Source organism: Branchiostoma lanceolatum, chromosome 17 (genome assembly GCF_035083965.1).
Source record: "Branchiostoma lanceolatum isolate klBraLanc5 chromosome 17, klBraLanc5.hap2, whole genome shotgun sequence".
NCBI classification, from domain to species: domain Eukaryota; kingdom Metazoa; phylum Chordata; class Leptocardii; order Amphioxiformes; family Branchiostomatidae; genus Branchiostoma; species Branchiostoma lanceolatum.
Genome location: NC_089738.1, coordinates 11,191,833 through 11,213,547, shown reverse-complemented (window position 1 = coordinate 11,213,547; position 21,715 = coordinate 11,191,833). Strand labels below are relative to the sequence as shown.

The 21,715-nt window shown below is 39.4% G+C and overlaps 1 protein-coding gene across 4 annotated transcripts in view; it reads right to left on the bottom strand.

Annotated features, from left to right (window-relative positions):
- Window positions 1-150: 150 nt before the first annotated feature.
- The window catches only part of LOC136422719 (FERM, ARHGEF and pleckstrin domain-containing protein 1-like), a 43,294-nt gene continuing 21,729 nt past the window's right edge, over window positions 151-21,715 (bottom strand). For 3 of the 4 annotated variants that reach the window (XM_066410568.1, XM_066410569.1, XM_066410571.1), the window contains 22 exons: window positions 21,154-21,301; window positions 20,674-20,769; window positions 20,142-20,305; window positions 19,476-19,550; window positions 18,658-19,067; window positions 11,121-11,344; window positions 10,572-10,630; window positions 10,151-10,181; window positions 9,629-9,762; window positions 9,069-9,150; window positions 8,466-8,652; window positions 7,943-7,993; window positions 7,754-7,812; window positions 7,558-7,629; window positions 7,121-7,189; window positions 6,912-7,001; window positions 6,188-6,270; window positions 5,656-5,753; window positions 4,971-5,152; window positions 4,678-4,785; window positions 3,979-4,130; window positions 151-3,325 (listed from right to left, as the gene is read on the bottom strand). In XM_066410568.1, the coding sequence (XP_066266665.1) occupies window positions 3,253-3,325; window positions 3,979-4,130; window positions 4,678-4,785; window positions 4,971-5,152; window positions 5,656-5,753; window positions 6,188-6,270; window positions 6,912-7,001; window positions 7,121-7,189; window positions 7,558-7,629; window positions 7,754-7,812; window positions 7,943-7,993; window positions 8,466-8,652; window positions 9,069-9,150; window positions 9,629-9,762; window positions 10,151-10,181; window positions 10,572-10,630; window positions 11,121-11,344; window positions 18,658-19,067; window positions 19,476-19,550; window positions 20,142-20,305; window positions 20,674-20,769; window positions 21,154-21,301 (2,647 nt within the window). In that variant the 3' untranslated portion in view covers window positions 151-3,252. The remainder of the gene's footprint in view (window positions 3,326-3,978; window positions 4,131-4,677; window positions 4,786-4,970; window positions 5,153-5,655; window positions 5,754-6,187; window positions 6,271-6,911; window positions 7,002-7,120; window positions 7,190-7,557; window positions 7,630-7,753; window positions 7,813-7,942; window positions 7,994-8,465; window positions 8,653-9,068; window positions 9,151-9,628; window positions 9,763-10,150; window positions 10,182-10,571; window positions 10,631-11,120; window positions 11,345-18,657; window positions 19,068-19,475; window positions 19,551-20,141; window positions 20,306-20,673; window positions 20,770-21,153; window positions 21,302-21,715) is intronic. The other variant, XM_066410570.1, reaches the window with a different exon arrangement.

Sequence of the window (21,715 nt, the reverse complement as noted above, 5' to 3'; positions counted from 1 at the left end):
TCACCAAGTAGTGTCAATAACACTTTCAGGACTGTTTTCTAGAAATACTGGTATACTGTGATCCTTTTATTTAATCAAATGTCAAGCATTTTCCGTTAACGTTCATTATATACATGAAGAGACTGACTCACAAAGGACAAGATGCCACGATACATGAAACCGTTTTAGTGTATTTCTGGCCAGAAAATGGACATGTGTCAAAACCGACGAAATCAACTGAATCCTGAGTCAACACAACATAAATAAACCACGTTTAAAACTACCCCCTGTAGATTAAAACACTAAAAAAATGGTACATATGTGAAATGCTAGTACAATTTAATTCACAGTGCTACTGCAAACTACTCTCGTTCCCAGGATCACCTCTGCAGGGAGTGGGAACGAGAGTAGTGAAAGATACATCACTGTGTGTTCTAATTCACAACCTTCACTACTGTAAACTGGCCATCGCACTCAAAAATAAAAGCAGTAAATACAACTCCAGCACACAAATAGATTGTGTCTTTCCTTTGCCAATGCAGTTCTACAATGGACAGCCAGTCTACATCATCTGAATACATCATGTTGGTCACTAGAGTCAGTGTGGGTACATGTAATAATGCCAGGTCATAAAATGTACAGGCGGTGTGTTAAAGCCTACAGGCCTTGTTTCTCCATAGCACTTATTCAGTGATATTCTGGCAAGCTTCCATGTTATATCATGCATAAACCCAAACTAAGACAGATATACAGTGTAGTTATGTCATGACTAGTGTTACCTTCTATTCAAACGTTCACATTGTCAAAAAATACTGAGAACATCACTCCTAAAATAACAATTAACTGAAGCATAATTATCAACCTCAAATCTAGTCGAACTATGCTTTTGTTAACACTTCAACCACAATTGTCTGTTTCTCATAACAATATAATCAGAACTTAACTTTATAACAGCCATTTGGTGAGCAAAGAAATATTGTACTTTTCCTCAAGCCCATATACATCAAGGTTATTTCATTTAAGAAGTTGGGGAAGGCAGTTGTGACAATAAAAGTACTCATTAAGGAAAGAAAAATTCAAACTAAATAGTAGAAAGTTTTTAAAAACGAATGCCAGTAAATAAAACACTTTACTGTTCCCAGTCCAGCTATGGTCTATCTTTTGCCAAGGAAATAATGTTTTTGTGGATGTAAAATGTTCTAAAATTGCAACAAAAAACAAGAGGGTTTTAAAAATAAAAAGTTTGGAAAGCCTTTGAAAAGAGTCAAGAGTCAGAACATGTCATCAACGCCAAGGCCTCAACTTCTTACCTGCAATAACCACTGATCATAGGTAGAAAATATATCACGTGTGAACTATCTGATTATGAATTTTCATTTTTTTTTATAAAGGGAAGACTGGAATACACTTTCAGTTTGTCAAAAAGATATGGCAAAATGTTGATCTTGTTATAGCATAGCAAAGTTACACAATCATCACTATTAGTATTGATAGGTTATAATCAGGCATTTCTCAGGGACTAAAAACATCATCACAGTCTGGTACAGAAATAGCCTCCTTCAAGCCAGTAACAATAGCATAATACCAACTACAACACAGATATGCTCCATGTACTTTTGTTACAATCACCTGATACAATACAAAAACTCAATAATAGCAATAAAGGTTAAAGCAATCATATTGTGTCTTACAACATGTGACGGTATGACAGCACTTTGTTGGCAAATACTTCCTGAACCACGTGGGGAGGGGGGCAAGTAGCCAGTCAGGGATACAGGAAGATTTGGGTGGTAGGAGACAGAACATAGCATCCAATTCAGGACGAACATTACTAACCCTATTTTAGAGCAATATTAGCAGAAATAAACACAATCCTAGCCTGCACCTTTTTAAGCACTTCATCATACTTGCACATTTAGAAAAAGTCACTGTACATGAGAAGAAATCATAGTTAACTATTCAAGACACATAACTGCTGCTGTGTCTGTCTTCTACTAACGGCAATCTAAAACTGGGCTTTCACAAGAACATGACAAAGTCTCTTACTCCTAAGGAAAACCATATGGAAAGTTAAAGTTGGTGTGCAGTAAAATCATTTGGCAAAGGATACATATTGTCTACATAACGTGTTGTTGTAAAACTACAGAAGCGTCTTGAAAATACTGATTTTCTTCAAATGTGATGAAATGGCTTGTAAAGTGTCTACCCTGTGACTCATAATCGTTAGACACTCTACTTACAAGAATTACTTATCATCTTTAAAAATCAGGAAGTTACAGACCATTGGGCTGATTCCTTTCTTGCAGACTTTCTAAGATGCAAGTCAGATGAAACCACATGTACAAGAATATACATGTACATATAAAAATCTAATTGTCAATTGTCTACGAATCCCCAATACATGTATGTTAATATGAAGTCTCACTCATCTATTATTACAAAACTATGTATGCCGTAATCTTTTCAATTACACAAATAGGGCCTCTATCATTAGAAAATTTGTCAGTCATTCTAAGTGAACTGATTACCAGAAAATGATTAGTAATTCATCTCACCTTGTACATGCATGTTATCAACATGGCATTTTTCTTTATTCACTAGACCTCTAAGTATGGCACTTGCAAAAGCATCCCTGTACAGAAAGTTACTGTTTCAGTGTGAGTTATAGAGCATTTGCATTTTCATTCTATAGGACCCAACATCAACAAACAACAGTAAATTATCAGCCACTCTAAAATCTACACCAGTCATCTACTCCATTGTGGTTTGTGGTACGTACAAATACATGTAGTACTGTAGACAGATACATGACATGTATAAAAATGGCTCTGCCCAGAGGCATTGCCAAAATTGTCCTACCACTATGTGGATGAACGGACATTGGACAACTTGCCTTCTACATTTGACAATTTTTGAGAAATAATACACCATAAAAAGTATGGCAAGATGTGCTTAGGCTTACTTGGTTTTAGAGGCACTTGAAATGTCATTATACTCACATAAGTCAAAAGGTTAGGGAACTTGATGTATTATGACGTGAATGGCACAAGTTTTGGGTGTCTATTTTGTATCTTATCTCACTAAAATCACAGTATACACTGATTGGCTGTTAGGATCAATTATATTTCTCTCAAGTCATGAGGTTTTGATACCAAGATTAGTGTTGTTTCATATTCTAATTTCATTTTTGTTGTGATTTTTTCATTTCTTTTTTCTAGAAGTTCATGACCCAAAGAGATGACATGTTGGCTCCCTCCTCTCCAGACTGTCAGTCTAACTCTCCTTCCTGCTGAAGATGCGGGTCCTGCTGGCTGAGAAGGTCGCACTGCTGATCACCTCCATCCACCTAAGCAGTGCACATAAATCAAGTTAAACAGTTATTTCTCAATCAGCAGTTGATTTGTTTGTTCAAACCCTTGTAGTACCTAGTGGCAACAAGTTTCCTTACTGTTCCAGTAGCAGGGTATATTCTTACATGGAGGGGTTGCTAGCCCTTCCCCTTTAACATACTCAAGGCACCTCCTCAGACATAAGATCCCCATTTTACGTCCCTTCCAAAAGACAGATGAAGCCCCAACCAAGATGTCCCCAACCCAGGGGTGAGCCGGGGCCTCCCAGTTATCAAATGATTGGAACCAGGAGCTCAACTGTGAGGCTGCTACCAGTTGAGCTACAGGTATATCCCTTCAACAGTTTATGACAAACTTCATAATACATGCAATTGCACTTCAACAATTATTTGCTAGTGTGAATTAAACCTAAACTGCTAATGGCAGCACCTGTGCATAACGAGAATTCATCTAACAACTTTCTCAGATATTACGACATGTTAAACTCTTACTCTACATGCAGCAAAGGGCTGAAATGATGAAGACAAACATAATTGTTTAGAAAAGATGAATGTTTTTTTGCATAGAAACAATGGACTTGGAATATTGATTTGCCAAGAAACTGGGTACAATTTGAGTGATGCTATCTGAACAACAGCACACGACTGACCTGCCAAAGGTGTACTCGCTCTCTGCGCGGAAGAAGTACACGTGTGTCTTGAACTGGAGCTTGAAGACGTAGTCCTTGTGGATGTTGTCGGTTTCTCCAGGGGTCGACACCTGGTAACCCAGCAGGGGCAGGCTGGCCAGGGGGTAATCATCCTGCAAACCAATCACATGGTCAGGCTCTTGACAACACATGTATTCCAGAAAAGTGGGAGAAGTTGTACACCATTGGTAGACATTAGGATTTGTGATACAAGTGGGAGGGGGGCATGTAAGAGTTGAGTCTGTGCTATTTGTGACTCATACATTTGTACATGAACAAAACATATATTTCAGAAATGTATGAGAAGTACAGCTGTTACACCATTGGTAGAGAAGGCTTTGTGACACATGGGAGGCAGGGCATAAAGGGGTGAGTAAAAAAATCTGTACTATTTGTGACGCGTACATTATCAACACATGTGTTCCTGAAATGTAAGAGAAGTACATGTACAACACCATTTGTAGAGAAGGCTTTGTGATACAAGCATGCAAAAGTTGAGTCAAAACATTCTGTATTTAGTGACCTATACATGAACAATACATATATTCCAGCAATGTATGAAAAATCTAACACATTGGTGGAGAAAGCCTTATGACAAAAGGGTGGTAGGAGGGGGGGAAAAAGGGTCGAGTCAATATGTTTAGTATCTGTGCCTTGTACCTGATGAGTCTTGTAGAAAAACAGACAGAAGTTGGTGAAGACAACCCAAAGTTTCTGCCATCCGTTGCTGTTCTTGAATTTTCTCAGGAGATATCCACTCAGTTGGTTCTGTGGAACAAAATGATCACACACTTGTACTTGTTGTCATCAAATAAAGCTTCTACAACCTTTGCTTTTTTTCACATAGCTCATAGCTACAGCCGACCAATTATGATTTTTCACATGTATTGAATGTTGTAAATTTTGAAAGAAATACAAGTATAAAAGAAAATCTAAAAGAGCATCCTTCTGACCTCCACAGACTTGGTATGGTCTGCCATGCTGACGCTGGTGTTCCTGTGCCAGCACACGTGCATGGTTGTGTTGGCACGGTGATGGGTGTGGCTGCGGTCCAGCGATCCCCGCGGCGAATGAACATCGTCCTCCGACTCATCCTGTCCGTCCTCTCGGTCCATACCCATCTCGTCAGACGACCCTGGACACAAAATTGTCACATTTCGGTTAATTCCAAGACAAAAATCACTGTTAACAGGAATATGCAAGAACCTTTATGTCATAGAAGACAGTTACATCTTTTTTACACACCCACAACTGTTCAGTGAATGCCCCTAAATTTGCTGTGGTAAACTAAACCTATCATACGATATGACACTAAATGTTGAAATTTTTCTGGTAGATTTATCTGTGCAGTTTGCACAGCAAGCTCTTCATCACGAACTTAATACCACCACAAACACTTTGTCTACCCCCTTGTCTAAGTGTACTGTACATTGTACAGTATCATGATGTATTGGAGGCACCTGGTGACTAAGTGCAAATTCTAACAAGATACGACTAAAAACAGACCCGATCTTCAAACAATGAGTACCATTGTTCCAACCATGAACTCAAAACCACCACAGACCCTCCATTTTCTCCTTACCGTGAAGTTAAATTGCTGCAAACTTAAAGCCATTTACAGAATCTATGTGTACTCACTGCTGAAGGAGGAGTCCTGGGAGCCCAGTCCTCTCTCCGCTGCGTTGACGATCACATCATTGATGTCCTCCATCCACTTGTCTTTCTCCTCAGTCGTACTGTAGGGAAGGCATCAGTCAAACATTGGAATAATGTATGTGGTAAAGCTGACTTGCAGTGCTGCCAGTAGAACAGGATAGCTTTATAAGCATCGGCCAAATGCAGAAAATGAACAGTGGCCACCCTTCCAACAAACATACCGATACAAGCAAATGTACATAAGATGCCCACGTAACAGAACATGATGAAAAATGTAAGCTGAGACTCTGTTGTGTAATGATGAAAGAGTTGTTAGGGTGTCTAAGTTAAATTGATCAAAGACACAAATAGTTTTCTGTCAAATTATGAATAGTATTACACATTAAATAGAATATTTCCTTGAAATATAGCACCTTTTCATCTATATTGGAAACACTTTTGAGGCACTTGTTAGAAAAGCCTTATGTTCCATTGACCTAGCAACCCAATGAAGCTTATAATTCACAGAACATACCTTGCTGCCACCACTACGGACTTGTTGGTACTATAGACGGTGAAACAGTTGGCCACAGCACGCTCCATCTCACTCTCCTCAACCTGAACCAAATACAGCATATTAGCATAGAGCTTCATCAATAACACTGGTACTGACAGGAAATAAACATTTTATGGTAAAGTATAGCAGATGAGTATTTGTATTGGGTTCTGTATTATTTTTCTGTAATGTTTGTATTGGATTCTGACATTTTCTATGGAGAATATGTATTTGTATTGAATTCTGTAGTTATATATGTACTGCCAATGTACAGCATAGGGTAAAGGCAATTTTAGCATGAATATTCACCTGTTTTGGTAGAATTGATTCTGTAGCAGGATCTAGCTATTTTACTTTCCCCAGCCAAATGTTCATTAACAGTAGCTTGTGCTGTCTCTGTGTTACGCTGATTCAAGAGTTCCTCATGTTAACCTGAACAGCACACACAGGTTCTACATGTACAATGTGTGCAATCCCTACTATTGTTAGTTACAACATCGACATCATCTATCACCTCTGACCTGTACTTCCTGCCACTTTGGCAACCCACTGAATTCCTGTCATTGGACTTACAGTGTATTCAAATAACTGTGGACACACCAACCCATACAAACACACACATACGGACACCGAGAACGTAGACTCCTTACACAGAGTCGACTACTGCTAAGTCTGTTTGTGCAGAACCGTTTTTCCAACTCACCACCATGCCTCGCACAGGCATTTGTCCGTGAACCTTGAACTGGTTTGTAGCCGTCACGCCCTTACTGGTGTACAGGATCATATCCGAAAACTGAGGAGGAACAAAGAATATCAACCAATATCTACACCATAGAAGCTAAGCGGCAAGAAGCTAACTAAACCGACATGAAATGAACAACTCTTCATCCAAAGTGATGCTACAATACTGACCAGGAAAAACATCCTCTGTTGGAAGCCCTTTCTGGATAACTTGTGAAGACAACCTTCTCTGATGAACTCCTGCAAGAGGGAAGACATACAATAAGAGATTCAGCTCTATGAGCACTTCCCCCCCTTCAAAATGTTACATTTGTTACAAGCACGTGCATGTATGTCTTAACAAGTAGCACAATATTCAGGGATTCAACAATGAAGTTATAAAATAGATGTAAATGAATGAAAAATGACAAACCACAAACAGTACATCTAATATGCACCATGCCACCCCACCTTAACCATTCTAGCTCTAGTAAGAATGGGCCAAGATATCTCTAATAGTCTTCTACCAGCAAAAACAGATCATTAGCTCAGCTTCTGAGATAGCTTTTACAGTGCAGTCCATATAAGTGATAATTTCTACATGCGGACATTGGAAGGTTGCACCATACCCGGCCAGGTTGCACCAGGTTGTCACAGCTCACTAAGTCTCTCTGCAGCTCTGTCAGCTTCTGGAAGTTCTCCTGTGGGAAAACAACAAAATATCCATACTGATGCAGAAACTGTAAAGCTGAAAATTTTTACAAATTTAACTACATTGCTACTAGCTTATCTCTCACAAGATTTATTGTATGGGTGCATACTCACCAGTCTATTCATGCTGTCCTGGACATTACTGGTAGCCTCCATAATTTCAGCCAATGCAGCTGCAAGGAAAAAAAAAGAAAAGAGTTTGTCAGTGACAAGTGCAGGCTATACCCCTAGTTTTGAACCAATATGCAAATTCACAGGAAAGGTCTCCATTTAAAAAGCATACAAACAACCAGAAATATTCACCTCTGCAGTCCTTGTAGTCCCTGTGATCCACTGGGTAATGTTTCACCAGTCCTGAGGGAAAAAAGGGTAAAATCTAACTTGCTTGTTACAGTTGTTCTTGATATTATGTTAAGAACCCTGCAGTTAGTTCCAAAGGAAGCTGCCAGTGGGCCCACACTTATGCCACTTCTTCCCGGGGACAAGAGCTATTTACCACCTAAAAATCAAGACAATAGCTTATCCAGAACACGAGATAGGAAAAACAGGTTCTGCTGCAGTACCATAGAAAGCCTCAAGGGGGTCCCATATCTAATAATCTCTTTTATAGCGCAAGACATAACCACATACCAAATTTCACAACAATCCATCCATAGCTTCTTGAGTTACATGTATGCTGCAGAACCACAAGCACTGTTACACCGCTACAAACATAACCTTCTTGGCATAGGTATTGTGTAAAATAAGGGTCTGATTAGCATAAAGGACAAAACTGTAGTCAAAGGTAAGGGGTCGTGGAACTCTTTTGTTTATTAGTGTTACTCACTCTCCAGGATGAGCCTGTAGTGCAGGAGTCTCTGGGCTGGCTTCAGGAGGAAGGTGTTGAGCGGCAGGTAGCACACCTTCTGCATCTCAAACTCCTTGTAGACGTTCTCCAGCTTCTGGTTCCTCCTGGTGGCCTTCTCCATCTCCAGGAGAATCTCCTCATGTTTCTCAATGTGCTGCATGTACAACTGAGGAAGAGAAGAGTATGTGTGACCTGGTGTAAAGGTTAGATAAGGTAAAGGTAGTCCCATAGTCTTTTTTTGAGGCCGTAGAGGCAGTGGGTTGTTATCCATTGTGTCTAGGGCACGCTATTGGAAGTTGGAGCCCAACACTCTACTTCCACTACCTTTTACCTCTCGAACCAAAGTCAGATACCCGTTTTTACACCTGGGTGGAGTAAGGAAAGTCAGGTAAAATGCCTTTCCCAAGGGCACAACATAGGTCATGTTGCAAATGGAAAGTCTATACACATATCCATAGTTTTCAGGGAGTGAATAAAGTCCAATTCAAGTTTTCTGCCTAGCACTACGACATCTTATCTGCTCTGATCTTATCTGATCTGTACCACTGAAAGGAATTGGTCTGGTGTTGGTGTATGGCTTACCTTGAGTGACTTCATGTTCTTGAGCAGGATGTCTCCGATCCTTTGATAGTCGCCTTTCAGATGTGCATTGGATCTTCCCTCCCTGGTCAACATACAAACTTAGCTGGTTAGAAAGGCTGTAAAAAGTTTAACTGGTCTACTTCATTGGTTAAAATAAGCAACACATTGAATTCGTTGGCTTGATACGTGAGTGTAACCTAGAATAAGAATCAATTGAACATACTTGAACATAAAAACTAAAAGGCATCACCACATGACATAATTTAGTCATATGTCCACAAATTTAAGAAAGCAATTAATGGCTCGGCTGCCGACCCTTACCTGACTGATCTCAAACAGGCTTCAATTTCAGATACTTTTTATCAGCTGGCAATTATTAAAAGGAAGTTGTGATAATTTTTAACATATCTTTTGGGCACCATAATTTTTTACCAGACTGAGACTTCCGGGGTACATGTATTTTGGAGTACATACAAATGTAGACTCGGAATAATACTGAAACAAGACCTTAGATGTCAACTTATGATGATGATGAACTCAAGGCGTCATCATGTACTCACCACAGGGCCATTCTCTGCTCTATCTCCTTCAGGAAGCCCCTATGGAACTCATACAGGGGGTCGAAGTTGTCAAACAGTAGGTGAGCCAGGGACTCTGTGATGGACATGTCCTGGATAACTGCATTCCTGAACCACTGCAGACACACAGGAGAAAACTCTCAACAACAAAGACAATCTTTTTCTTGATGCTTAGCCATTAGCATATTAAAGTAACTGTTTGGCACCCCATTCTCTATTGGTTACAGAGTTAGGCAGCAGGGAGAAGGTTAAGTTTTAAAGATTATTATACTGTCCTCAGTTGTGAAAAAAATTTTATTCAAAATTTGAATACACCAGATCCACACAATGTTACATCCTCTTTGAAATCTGAATGCAAAATATGAAATTGCTCAAAAATCATTTTCTGAATTGTTTGATTTGTTGTGATTGCTAAAAGTGTTCAACTACAAAGGACATAATATTCATAGAATATCAAATGACACTGGATAAGAAACACTAACTAGAGATATTAAAATTTCTTACCACAACTATAACTTCAAGATCCTTTAGGTACCTGTACAGAAAGAAAGTGTTTAAAACAGTTACAGGACAACTGATGATAAAACAGTCAACTGTATTATTGCCCCTCCTAGTGTTTCAGCACAGAACTGCAGCATCAGATCTTCATTGCATGAACAACATATTTGGAAGGGGTAAGGAGGAACACATTCTATTAACCTTTAGCACACTGAAGTAGCCATTTGGCACCCAATTCCCTATCGGTTACAGAGTTAGGCAGCAGGGATAAGGTTAATACAGTATTTCTGTTTTCTGCCATATCTTATATAGATTACAGGCTGACAACTAGTTTTGTACAGTTTTTGTATACACATTACACAATAAAAACATGAACATTTGCACTTTGCAGCTCAAGAATATTGTCGGACAGGAAAATGTCCCTTACGTTCTTTCTGTCGACAAGAGCTCCTTGGCAATGTAGTAGGCTTTGTCCGCCGGGTACCGCTGAAAGGCAAGGGCACACTTGTCAAGGGCATGACACAACATATACACATGTGCATGTACTGCAGGGTGGCAAAAACGTAGTAGAAAAATAAATCTACATCATAAAACAAACAAAAAAGCATAGCAAAGCGTCGTTACCACCATAAAATATACAATTTTTTATGATATTTCTGCCTTCTAACTTTGCAATAGGTTGAAATAATTTTGTTAGTCACATTTTTACATGTAAGACATGTGTATCAGGGTATACACCACAGAGAAATTGGCTTCAAAGGGGAATTGTATGTATGTGTCCTGGTATCTGACAAAATTAAATTCAACTGTTACCCATGCAGTACCACACAAGTTTATGAAAACATGCAGAAAACATGCAGAAATCATCAAGATGTAATTAACAATGTTCTGGTTACCATGCACCCTATGTAGATTGATGGACCTTATTTCCAGGTGATTGGAAGACGTGGTTTGGTCCTTGTTACATCATTATTACCTTGGTGTTCTTTAATACCTTCTTTCTTGTCTCTTCCTCCTCTTGTGACGGCGCCGTCACCAGCGGACTTCTGTCCTGACTGATGACGGAGGGTTGGGGGGACGTGGAAACGGACGACAGCGGGCTCAGCATGGGCGATTTCTCGGCGCTGACGTTTCCCGGGATGTCGCCGATGGAGGACGGGTCGATCTTACGCACTTTGGTTGGTGTCTCGGGAATTATCTCTGTTGTTGGTGGGGAAAAGTTTCGACTTAGATCACTCTTGTTAATCCACAAGCTAGCTAACTGAATGGGGCAAACATATAGGCTTAACTTATCCAGGGACTTGAGGGCTGTGCGTGTGTGCATGTGTGTGTGCATGTGTACATGTATGTGTGCTTGTGTACATGTGTGTGTATAAATTTTGTTCTGAATTTCCAAGGTTGAAGTTCACAGTTTACATCCGTTGTAAAGAACGAAATTTCTTGCAATAATTGTACCAAGTCTTGACAGGAAGACGTTTAAACTTGAACTTTTATCCTATTTTTATAAGTTAAGAATCGAAAGTTTTACTTCTACAGGATTTTTCATTGTGTTACGTTTTCTTTTCAGTAACTCCTGCAGACAGGAAAATGAAGGCTAACAATTGAGCAACATTGAGGGGAATTTGAATATAAACTCCCAAATATACATGTACATCCTTTAGGGCCAATAACCCTAGGGTTACTGAAATAAAGGAAACTTCATCAAAATGACAACTTTCATTACAGTTTGTGCAAATAGACTTGACAGGTTTTGAGGATGAAATTATGTACCACTAACGCAAAGTTCTTGAAATATTAGTTTTGCTTCACAATCGTTTGAGGCAACGATTACATTTGAACTTTTGCATCAAGTTTGATATCATGTTTTGACTCTGCCACATTTGCAATGTCATCCAGGAAAAAAGACTGACTGAAGGTATCAAATATGCCTTAGGTTTGAATTTATCATCCATTTTAAGCTTTCTTTCTGCATTGTTCAGTTTGGAAGGGACTTGTACAAGCATGTTCATTTAGTCTATGTGACACAAAATCTTGTTTGGGGCTGTAACAGTCTTTTTCTTGGCTTTGTGGACTACATATCTAATTAACACAGGGAATTATGTTTTCAAAATTCATACAACACTTTGTGGTTTGGAGGCGGGCACTTAAAGGCCAATTTGATCCATCTACCATCTGTGTATCCCTACTTGAGCAGCAGTCCCCATGCTTTACCTTGCATAGTTTCTTTATTGTGTGAGTGAAAGATAGACAATTCTCAACTATGTTTAGTTAAAAATGGTTTACACCATCATACACACGTAGATCTTTCTCATCATGTGTATTGAAGATATTTGGTAACTTAAAGGGCAGTCACATTCGGCAATAAGAAGTTTACAGTCACTCCTTTTTTAATTTATGAGAAATTGATATGAGTCTTTATACCAACCATGTAAAACTGAAAGTATTTTTGCATAAAACATCTAAAAACCATCATGGTAACTTCACTTATCATTAAATTAGATATACTGTTTGCCTGGCTAATAAAAGAAAGAAGTGAAGTATAAGATGTAAGAAGACCCCGTGTTAATCACAAACAAGTGTGCCAAAGAATGGCAGTTAGTTAGTCACGTTTATGGCAATGGAGAGAGAGAGTGGATCCCACAAAGGTGTAGCATGCAGCATGATACACAAGATACAGACACCACAAACAACCACAACACACTTATAGTCTGACATGGAAGGACTTTATTTCTCCACAGTAGACTCATCACCAAGCTCCGTGAACTTTACAGTGGAAGACAGCTGTGCAGAGGTGAGTAACTCGGACCTTCTGACAGTAAAATGGCTTTTTCGACTTACATGTAACTAGACGGTACCGTTGATCGTCTTCCTACAAAACTGATATATGACTCCTGGCTAACTCGTCATGCAGGTCTGACGGGAAATACTGTCAGATGTACGCTAAATATCAACCTGCCTATTAAAGATATCATGAAAAATATATGGACTAAGTGGTACAAAGAAAAGATCTACTGTCCGTTACTTAGAATATATGTACACACATTGCAGCTTGAATACTACTTTATCAGCTCCACCCCAGAGGCAATGCCAAAAATGAAATCTTGTCAAACTTACATTTTGTATAGGAATTTGTGGGTTAACTGTGATAACCTACATGAAGAACATTTTTCTTGCAATTTACTTGAATGTGAAATTAAATCAACAAGGTCATGGTTCCTTTCAAGTTTGCAACATATTACTACTGATACATTTCAAGCCCTTTATAAGTATGACATGTCGTTTGCTCTTAGTTAATATTCCGTTACATTTGTTGTCGAGACATTAGAAATTCCTCAAAGAGAAAAATGAACACAACATGACCAAGTTTAGTGTTATACCAATCAAACTGGTTTTGAGGAAAATGATAGCAAAATTTTGCTTTACATGTTGCAATGCACAAGTAGAATGGAGAAAAAATCATCCCAGTTTGGTCCTGTCTAACATAGGAGACATACACTTGACAATCACAGTGGAAACCAAACATGTAACCGTGGACATCAGACATGTATCCATGGACACCTTTCATGTATCCATGGACACCTGACAGGTAACCATAGATACCAGGCATGTTACCATGGATACCAGACATGCATCCATGGGTACCAGACATGTTACCATGTATACCAGGCATGTAGCCATGGATACCCGACACGTAGCCATGGATACCCGACACGTAACCATGGACACCAAACAGGTAACTATGGATACCAGACATGTAACCATGGATATCAGACACGTAACCATGGAAAACAGATGGGAAACAATGGACATCAGACAGATAGCTATGGACACAAGACATGCAACTATGGATACTGATAGGTAGCCATGGAGACATGTTACTATGGTTACCTGGCTTGTAACAATCAAAAGAGATACTAACATAACAGAAAAAGCCACAACTGATCCCAAGTACTATCCAAACAACAGGCTAAAAAGCCAATCTCTGAACTTCACTGACATGCATATGCCAATTTTTGGAATTTGTAAATTCAAAGTGTGTATTACTTCCAACAACATAATGTTGTCAACTTAGATTTTAGATTTCTCAGATTGTAAAATAATGCCACTACAAAGTGTATGTCTCCTACATGTATGGACAGGACCAAAATCAGGGCTTGGTTGCCAACTTGTTAAGTTTTTTTATATTCCTTGTATCTCATAAAAACACTTCATGAAATGTAACAATGTCTCGGAATGCCAGAATTTTCTGGTTCTTTTGTACAGTTGGACAAGCGTTTGTGTCAAACAAACAAGAAAAAGTTACCTGCCTTATTCCAGATGGTGATTTTGCATTCAAAAACAAACTCGAAGAGTTAGTAGATGTTACTGTAGACACATCAAATGGTATAAACAGAGTACAATGATTTTTGGCACACCCAAACCCACGGGAGACATGTAAATACAGAGAGAGACTGCTCCACACAAATGACAAATGTGAGATGATGATGCGACTATCCTGTGCAAAATACCGTAGCAAGCTGATAATAAGTTGATAAAGGTGGCTCATATTTTTTTTTTGTTCTCTTACTTTGTTGGACACTTTTGTTATGTGGCTTCATATCAAAATTCAAATGACACAGCAAAAGAAGCAAAATTTAAAATGTAATACTTGAAATGGATTATAAATTCTTCAAGAAATCACAGCAAGCAAAAAATTGCATCATTAGTAAACATGAAAACTCAGGTCTTGAGTATCAAGAAGACTAGTACCTAGAAGTAGAGCTTTTTTAACATTCAACCTACATAAAGCCCCCGGAACTACTAAAAATTTTGTAACAAAAGGCTACCGTAGCATGGTAAGGGTTAAGACTGTGCAACAGGAAAATTTTTGTTACCAGGGATCAGGGCAGGGAAGATATAGAATCAAGTCACTTACTCTTTTTGCTACTTAACTCTAAGATGGATCCAACGGAAGGTATTTTTGAAGTATTTTGAAGATATGATGACTAATCACTGATTGAAAGTATTGTAATTTGTCTTAAGGTATTCAATGTTAATAGATGTAAATTATTTCAACGTCCTAGCTTATGATACAATGTACCAGTTTAGAAGTACCTATGAGGTGCATGGAAGCACCATTGTCATGCTATATGTTAAAATTCCCAAATTTTCCTTCAATTGTAATCTTAAGAATTTAAAAACTAAGAAGGTAGAATCAACATATTTATGTGTATATGTGAATTTTGGTGTAAAATCATAAACATATTCTTGGATAAGATGACAACTATACTGATGCTTCCTAATTGTAGATACTCAGATTCATGGATACAAATAAATTTGTACTTTTTTTTAAGCAAGCGGGATTTGAAATCACATCACTATCATCTATGGCTTATAGTCTCAATAATTCCTAACAAACACTGCCCTACGTTTTCTTGGGGTACTGTAGTATGATCAGCTTCTCATGCCAGCATGCAGAAGGACCAGTCTATCAGAAATTTATTCAAGATCCTTGGGCTGTTGGCAAGATTTAGTATTCAAGTACAGGACTACCCCACAGTGTCATACTTTAGAGCCCTTACAGGTAAAGATAACCAGATGGAATGAGCAAAATGGTACTCAACTATTTCAAAGAAACATTAAGTTGTCAAGGAAAAATGTGAGTATTTGTAGACTGTACGAATCAAAGTTTCTGAGCTGTCCCTACTCTGTATGACGTTCTACATTCACTCAAAATAGTTCATAATGCACATACTGTAGACTACGTGAGATAGAGTTGGATTTATGTAGTAGAATGAGGAGAGAATTTTGCTTGACGGTTCCATGCCTCTATACTGTACTGTTTATTGGAAAAGAGAATATATACAACATTACGTTTTAGATAGTTCAAATAGACAGATATATTTGCTAGTGTTTCTTGGGCTTTGAACGTAGACATTCAAAAAAATCTGATCTGGTTCAATAGAGTCCTTGGTGGGTAATATTCATATATGCTGCTAGATATTAGAAACTACAAGTCCTGGCTATGTTCCTATATTTCTTCATATAAAAAAAGACAGCACTGTCAAAGATGGCAAGATTCACCATGCTATACGTATATACAGGAGTGCCTTGTCTAGTATACATGTAAGTTTGGGGCACGAAGGTTTCTAGTCTTACAATCTTTCCTAACTTCTGATTTCCTATAAGTATAAGGTCTTTGTGCTACTCCTTTATAATGTAGATCATTCATACATGCACGTCTGGGCATGCTTCTTGTAAAAAGCATTTACAGTAGGTATTTACATTTAGATATATCATTTCATAGCACTACGTTTGATTCAAAGCAACTCTGCAACAAAAAATAAACCTTGTTATGTCATGGCAAATTAGTGAACTAATATAAACTATTTCAAACCGAACTGGCAACATCTATAATCAATATTTTTCATAGATCTATATTAGCACTGATGCATTGTTTGGGGCCCCCATCTCTTCCACTGACTTTATGTTCTAAATCCAATTTGGTCATTTTAAACTTTGGGAAGTAAAAACTCTACAACCATATAATGTACATCACTCAGGTATCACTAAGGTGTTACAAAAGGAATTTGGTGAAATGCCCTTTCTTGCAGTTTACACACTTAACTGTAATTGGTCAGACATTTTTGAATTGGCAAGAATGGTGGCCTATGGCAATACTATTTGATAAGTGCTGACATATTGACAACAAAATACTGGACCTGACCTGGTCCAAATTTTGAAGTTTACGTGATCAAATTGTCTTCTCAATCAAGAGCAAGTTTTAATTCCTAACTCACATTTTTCTAACCAGTGTCCTTCCAAAAAATCGTAACCATTCAAGCTCCTCCATATATGTCATGTACGTACATGTAATTGCATAACTGAGATCGCTACCTTCTTAACCAAACGTCATGTAATGTCGCTTAAAAAGACATCTATCGGCCCGTATATCTAAACTAGAATGTGGAACTACTCCTTTAACCCTCTCCCTCCTGCCTCCTCCCTTTAGGCCAATCAGCTACCTTAGCATCATGAAGGTTAAAGTACCAACAACACAAAAGTATCTAATCGATGCAGGCTATGCTTGTCATTCAGTAAGGCCGACCCAACAACAAACTTCTACAGACCACAACCCAACAAAATGGTGTGAGGACAAAGAAAGCACAACCAAACTTCAACCCAAAATGGTGCCAATCTCCTTACAAAGAAGCAGAGAGAAAACAACTCAGAGAAGACTACAGCATGCTAGAGGCAAAGAAGAAGGGACAAGGAAACCAAGCAAGTCACGCAAGTCCTGGAACAAACTTATATAAGCCATGCTGGAAATGAAAACATATCTTGAATGAAACTTCAAGAAAGTTAAAGAGAAAGAACAGAAACAAAACTCTAATTAGCTGCAACTGTCAAAACTTTTCACATACTGATTTTGACATGATGAGAATATTACTGCTACCCGCTATTGCTACTTATTGCACTGTTATCGTCACTAAGGTTAAGGGACCCGTCGCTCTCATTTCTTGCAAGGCTTGGGTGAAAAACGTCGTCTGAAAGTTCGCTTTCTTGACGGTTAAAACCAAGTGCATAAGGGTTTCCGAAAACAACGGCACCCGAGAAGCAGGGCGCAGCGCCCACTGGATGGGACGGACGTGCGGACTTTTCCGTGGTAAGATTGTTATCATTGGACAAAGATGGGTGTGTTTTATGTGGCATAGGGGGGATTTCTGAGGAAGGCGCTTCTGCCATTGGTGGAGAAGCTGGGATGCTTTCTACAGAACCAATGGCCAAGTAGTCCGAGCGATCTCGTAAGGGCTCGTCAGCGTGGACCAATTCCATTGGCACAGGACTGAACTCACTCATACGTGTATCTGACGTGGAGTTTACGTCGGCTTGGACGACTATAGTTTTATGTTTACCATTTCTACAGGGCTGATTTTGTGACTTCTGTATGTGCAGAGCAGGGCTGTTAGGGGCCGAGGGTGGCTCTGAACAGCTGTCAGAAGACGAACTGGAGTCTTCTGTTATGTGGAGAGGAATGTTGTGGGGGGTACTGTAGGGTCTTACCTCATCTTCTGTTATGTGGAGTTCACAAGGGGATTGATAAGGAATGTGGCATTCGCTACCATCAAGCACAAGGCCACTGCCAAACGACGCATGTGTGTTAGCAAAGGACAAAATTTCAGCCTGGGCACCGTTCACAATCACAGGGTTATTGTTAGAAGTCAACAGGGAATTATGCGATGCATTGCTGGCTGATTTTGGGTAATCGTTATTGACCATTTTACTTGTTGCTTTAACTTCATCTGAAAGATTTTGTAGATTGCTTGGATTTTCGTTCATCAAGGTGGGACTTTTTCCCTGGCATTCCTGAACACAATTGTCATTTGTATCAGCAGTGTCTGCCTGTTCTAGTCCCCGTAAGAGCACATTCGTGGCTAAGTCGAGGTGCTCATCTGTACTGATGGCACCCGCACTACTAGGACTATCGTTCCCTATCCCTGTGTCACTACTTGCAGAAGGAACAGCATCATTGCCTTCAGAGCCGGGGGTCCCAGCCTCCTCTTTCTCGCCATCGGGCTGGTCTATCACCTCGTCCGAATCAGCATGCAAGGCCGTGATTTTCTTCACAAGATGCTGCATCTGGTCATGCTCGCTGGACATCTGGCGCACCAGCCCCTGCATGACGTCATGCTCGCTCGTCATCTCCCCAACACGGTCATGCATGGCCTCGTGCTCGTCAAGGTCACCTGATTTGTCCAGCTGGGTCGCCGGGACGACCGCCGGGTCCGAGGACAGCGGCGGCTTGATGTACGGCGGGATGCGGGGGTCCTGGGTCTCGTAGTGGCTGAAGCTGTTGGCGCGCATGTTGTTGGTGTCCAGCCGGGTGACCTCGTGTGTGGGCATGATCTGAAGGCTCTGGGTTGAAGCTCGCAGTTTGTGGGACCTGGATGGACATGGAGAATAACTTTAGGTTGGAAACATCGGGCACCACAAGAGGCATTTTATTATTTAGTAAATCAATCTCTCTCTCTTTGAACTCAAAGTGTGTAAAGATTGCGATGAAGTGTAATGCTTTTTCCATAGCAGATAGTACAATGCACACACTGAGCATTGGTACTTTCACATCAACCAAAAAACATAGAAATAGGAAAATACATTTTTTTCTTCCTTTGAACAGCAATGTATTGGTTTTGGTTACACTGGAGCAATGCTTAACCCACATGTCTTTCGTGTATGTCCACAACTATTGCATTGTTGTGTAACTAAAGTATGTGGCATGCAATCTTAGAAGTTAGAGAAACCTTACCATAATTTACCAATAATGACGTTGCCAGAATATGAGGAAACATACCTTTGAAACTTGGGGTTCTTGCTGGGGGAGCCGCCATCTCTCATCTCTTCAATCAACTGCTTTTGTGTTCGACCACTGAAATATGAAAAAAAAAGGACTTCAATACGAATCTACCGAAAAATTTCTCCTATCTGTTGGAAAACGATGCAACACCTGGAAGTCAAAGTAAGTACCACAAAATTATGTGTAAAATACATGCTGTTTTACTTTCTTAGTCCAATTACAGTCAAACCTGTCTGGGGTGACCACACAAAAGGACATAGCCACTTAGACAGAACTGGCTGCTACTACAGATAGGGTTCTTAATGTTTGAGTCAACATGACAGATAATTGAAGGGATGACTTGTGGCTAAGATTACCAGGTGGTCCTTAAGCCAGCGTCACATTGTAAACAACCATTGGCCAAATTCATTGTCTGCCGGAGGGTAGTCCGACTTCAAAATCGCCAGAGAATCAAGCATATCTTTTGCCTGAAAGCTCTTATCACATTGAACAGGGCTCATTGACCTATGAACATGAAAACAGTTACTCAAGCACTGACAAAAGGTAGTGGATGCTAGCTGAAATGTCTGACCGTTTCCAAAATCTCTCCAGCTGCTTGAGTAACTGTTTTCTTGCATAGGTTTCACTGTACTTAAGAAAGGGACAGAGACATGACTTAATTACCTGAACCTGAAGGAAGACCCTCTGCTGAAAAGGATAGATTTTGGCACTGGCTTTGGCCGGACCTCCAGGCGGAAGAAAGCGTGGTACTCGATACACAACTTCCAGAAACTCTTACAGGCATCCCTCGAACTCATCACAAACTCCACTGTCGCATTGTACAATCCCTGGAAACATTAATGATAAATAAATGTCAATTCCCAACAATTGTGAATAACAATAAATGTCAACATTATATAAAATCCATGATAAGTAGATGTCCTCATATTACATTAATACATTGCAAATATTTATTATCATAAATCCATACATTTAGTCAACTAAAATTGATGTCCATGCAAAAAAAACGGAAACATTAATTGCAGGGTGTTCACTAAAGCTTTTCGCACTGTAGACTGTGGCCAGGAGAAAATGCTTCGAAAATGCTTTAGCACACTGAAGTAGCCATTTGGCACCCTATTCTCTATTGGTTACAGAGTTAGGCAGCAGGGAGAAGGTTAAGAATGGTAAAAAAATAATAGGTTATTTAACTTACATAGGCTTCAGGATGCAGTTTGATCAGGAACCGTTTTCTCTTGAAACTGAGTTTCCTGATCTTGGCCCAGGAGAAGGTATTGATCTTTGTGTGACCCTGAGAAAGACAACAAAGTAAATGAATTATTGATCTAGTAGCTACACCCTTAAACAATGTACAAAATACAATGAGTTCTCCACAGTACAATACAATCAATAAGGTCTCATTCATGTATGTCTTTGAGTTGGTGCCCCAAAGAGCCTGGTTTAAAAAGAAAAAGGCTGCATGAAAGTGTGTTTATAGCGATGAGAAATTCTCTTTTAGGGGCCCAACTTTTCTTAAGTGTCAAATTAGCGGAGAGGTGCTTAAGATATTGCTACAGACACACAGACAAATGGACCAAAAACTATAAATCCATTTTTCATGGGGGTAATACATGTAACTCATGAATTAGACATTAAGGGCAGACACTTATGTCTTCGTCTTTTGTTCTCCTCTCACCTGGAAGATCAAGACACCCATGTTGGCGACCGCCAGGTTGATCTTGACCCCATCGTGGTCGTGCGCCGGGTGTAACCTGATCCCGTACATCTCCAGCCGACGAGCGATGTCCAGGAAATTTCTGTCCGCATCGGCTGGGGTTTGACCACTGTTGGAACAAGAGACAGGAGAGACACATTTATAAGAGCTTCAAATCTAACACCACTGGACTGACCACATGTCAAAGCTTTTCACATATTAGAGTCCATTCCAAGTCACCGCACGGATGTTTGTTGCCATTGTTTAGAATTAATCTGAAACTTTTGTAAGTATTTGTAATCCATATTCCATAGTTTCCAATCATTTCGAAATATGTTTACACTTTCTAATTGTTCCCACGTTGTGGTGGAATATTCAAAATATTTATGGCACCCAGAACAATATTTTTGATACTTTCTAAAGATTGATTTCATCCCCCTGCCTTTATTTCGAATTTCCTATCTTTTTTTCGAAAGAAGAAATTCACAGTCTGCTGTTAATTAGTTAGATTACACCCAAAAATAGACGTAGAAAGGCAGCGCTC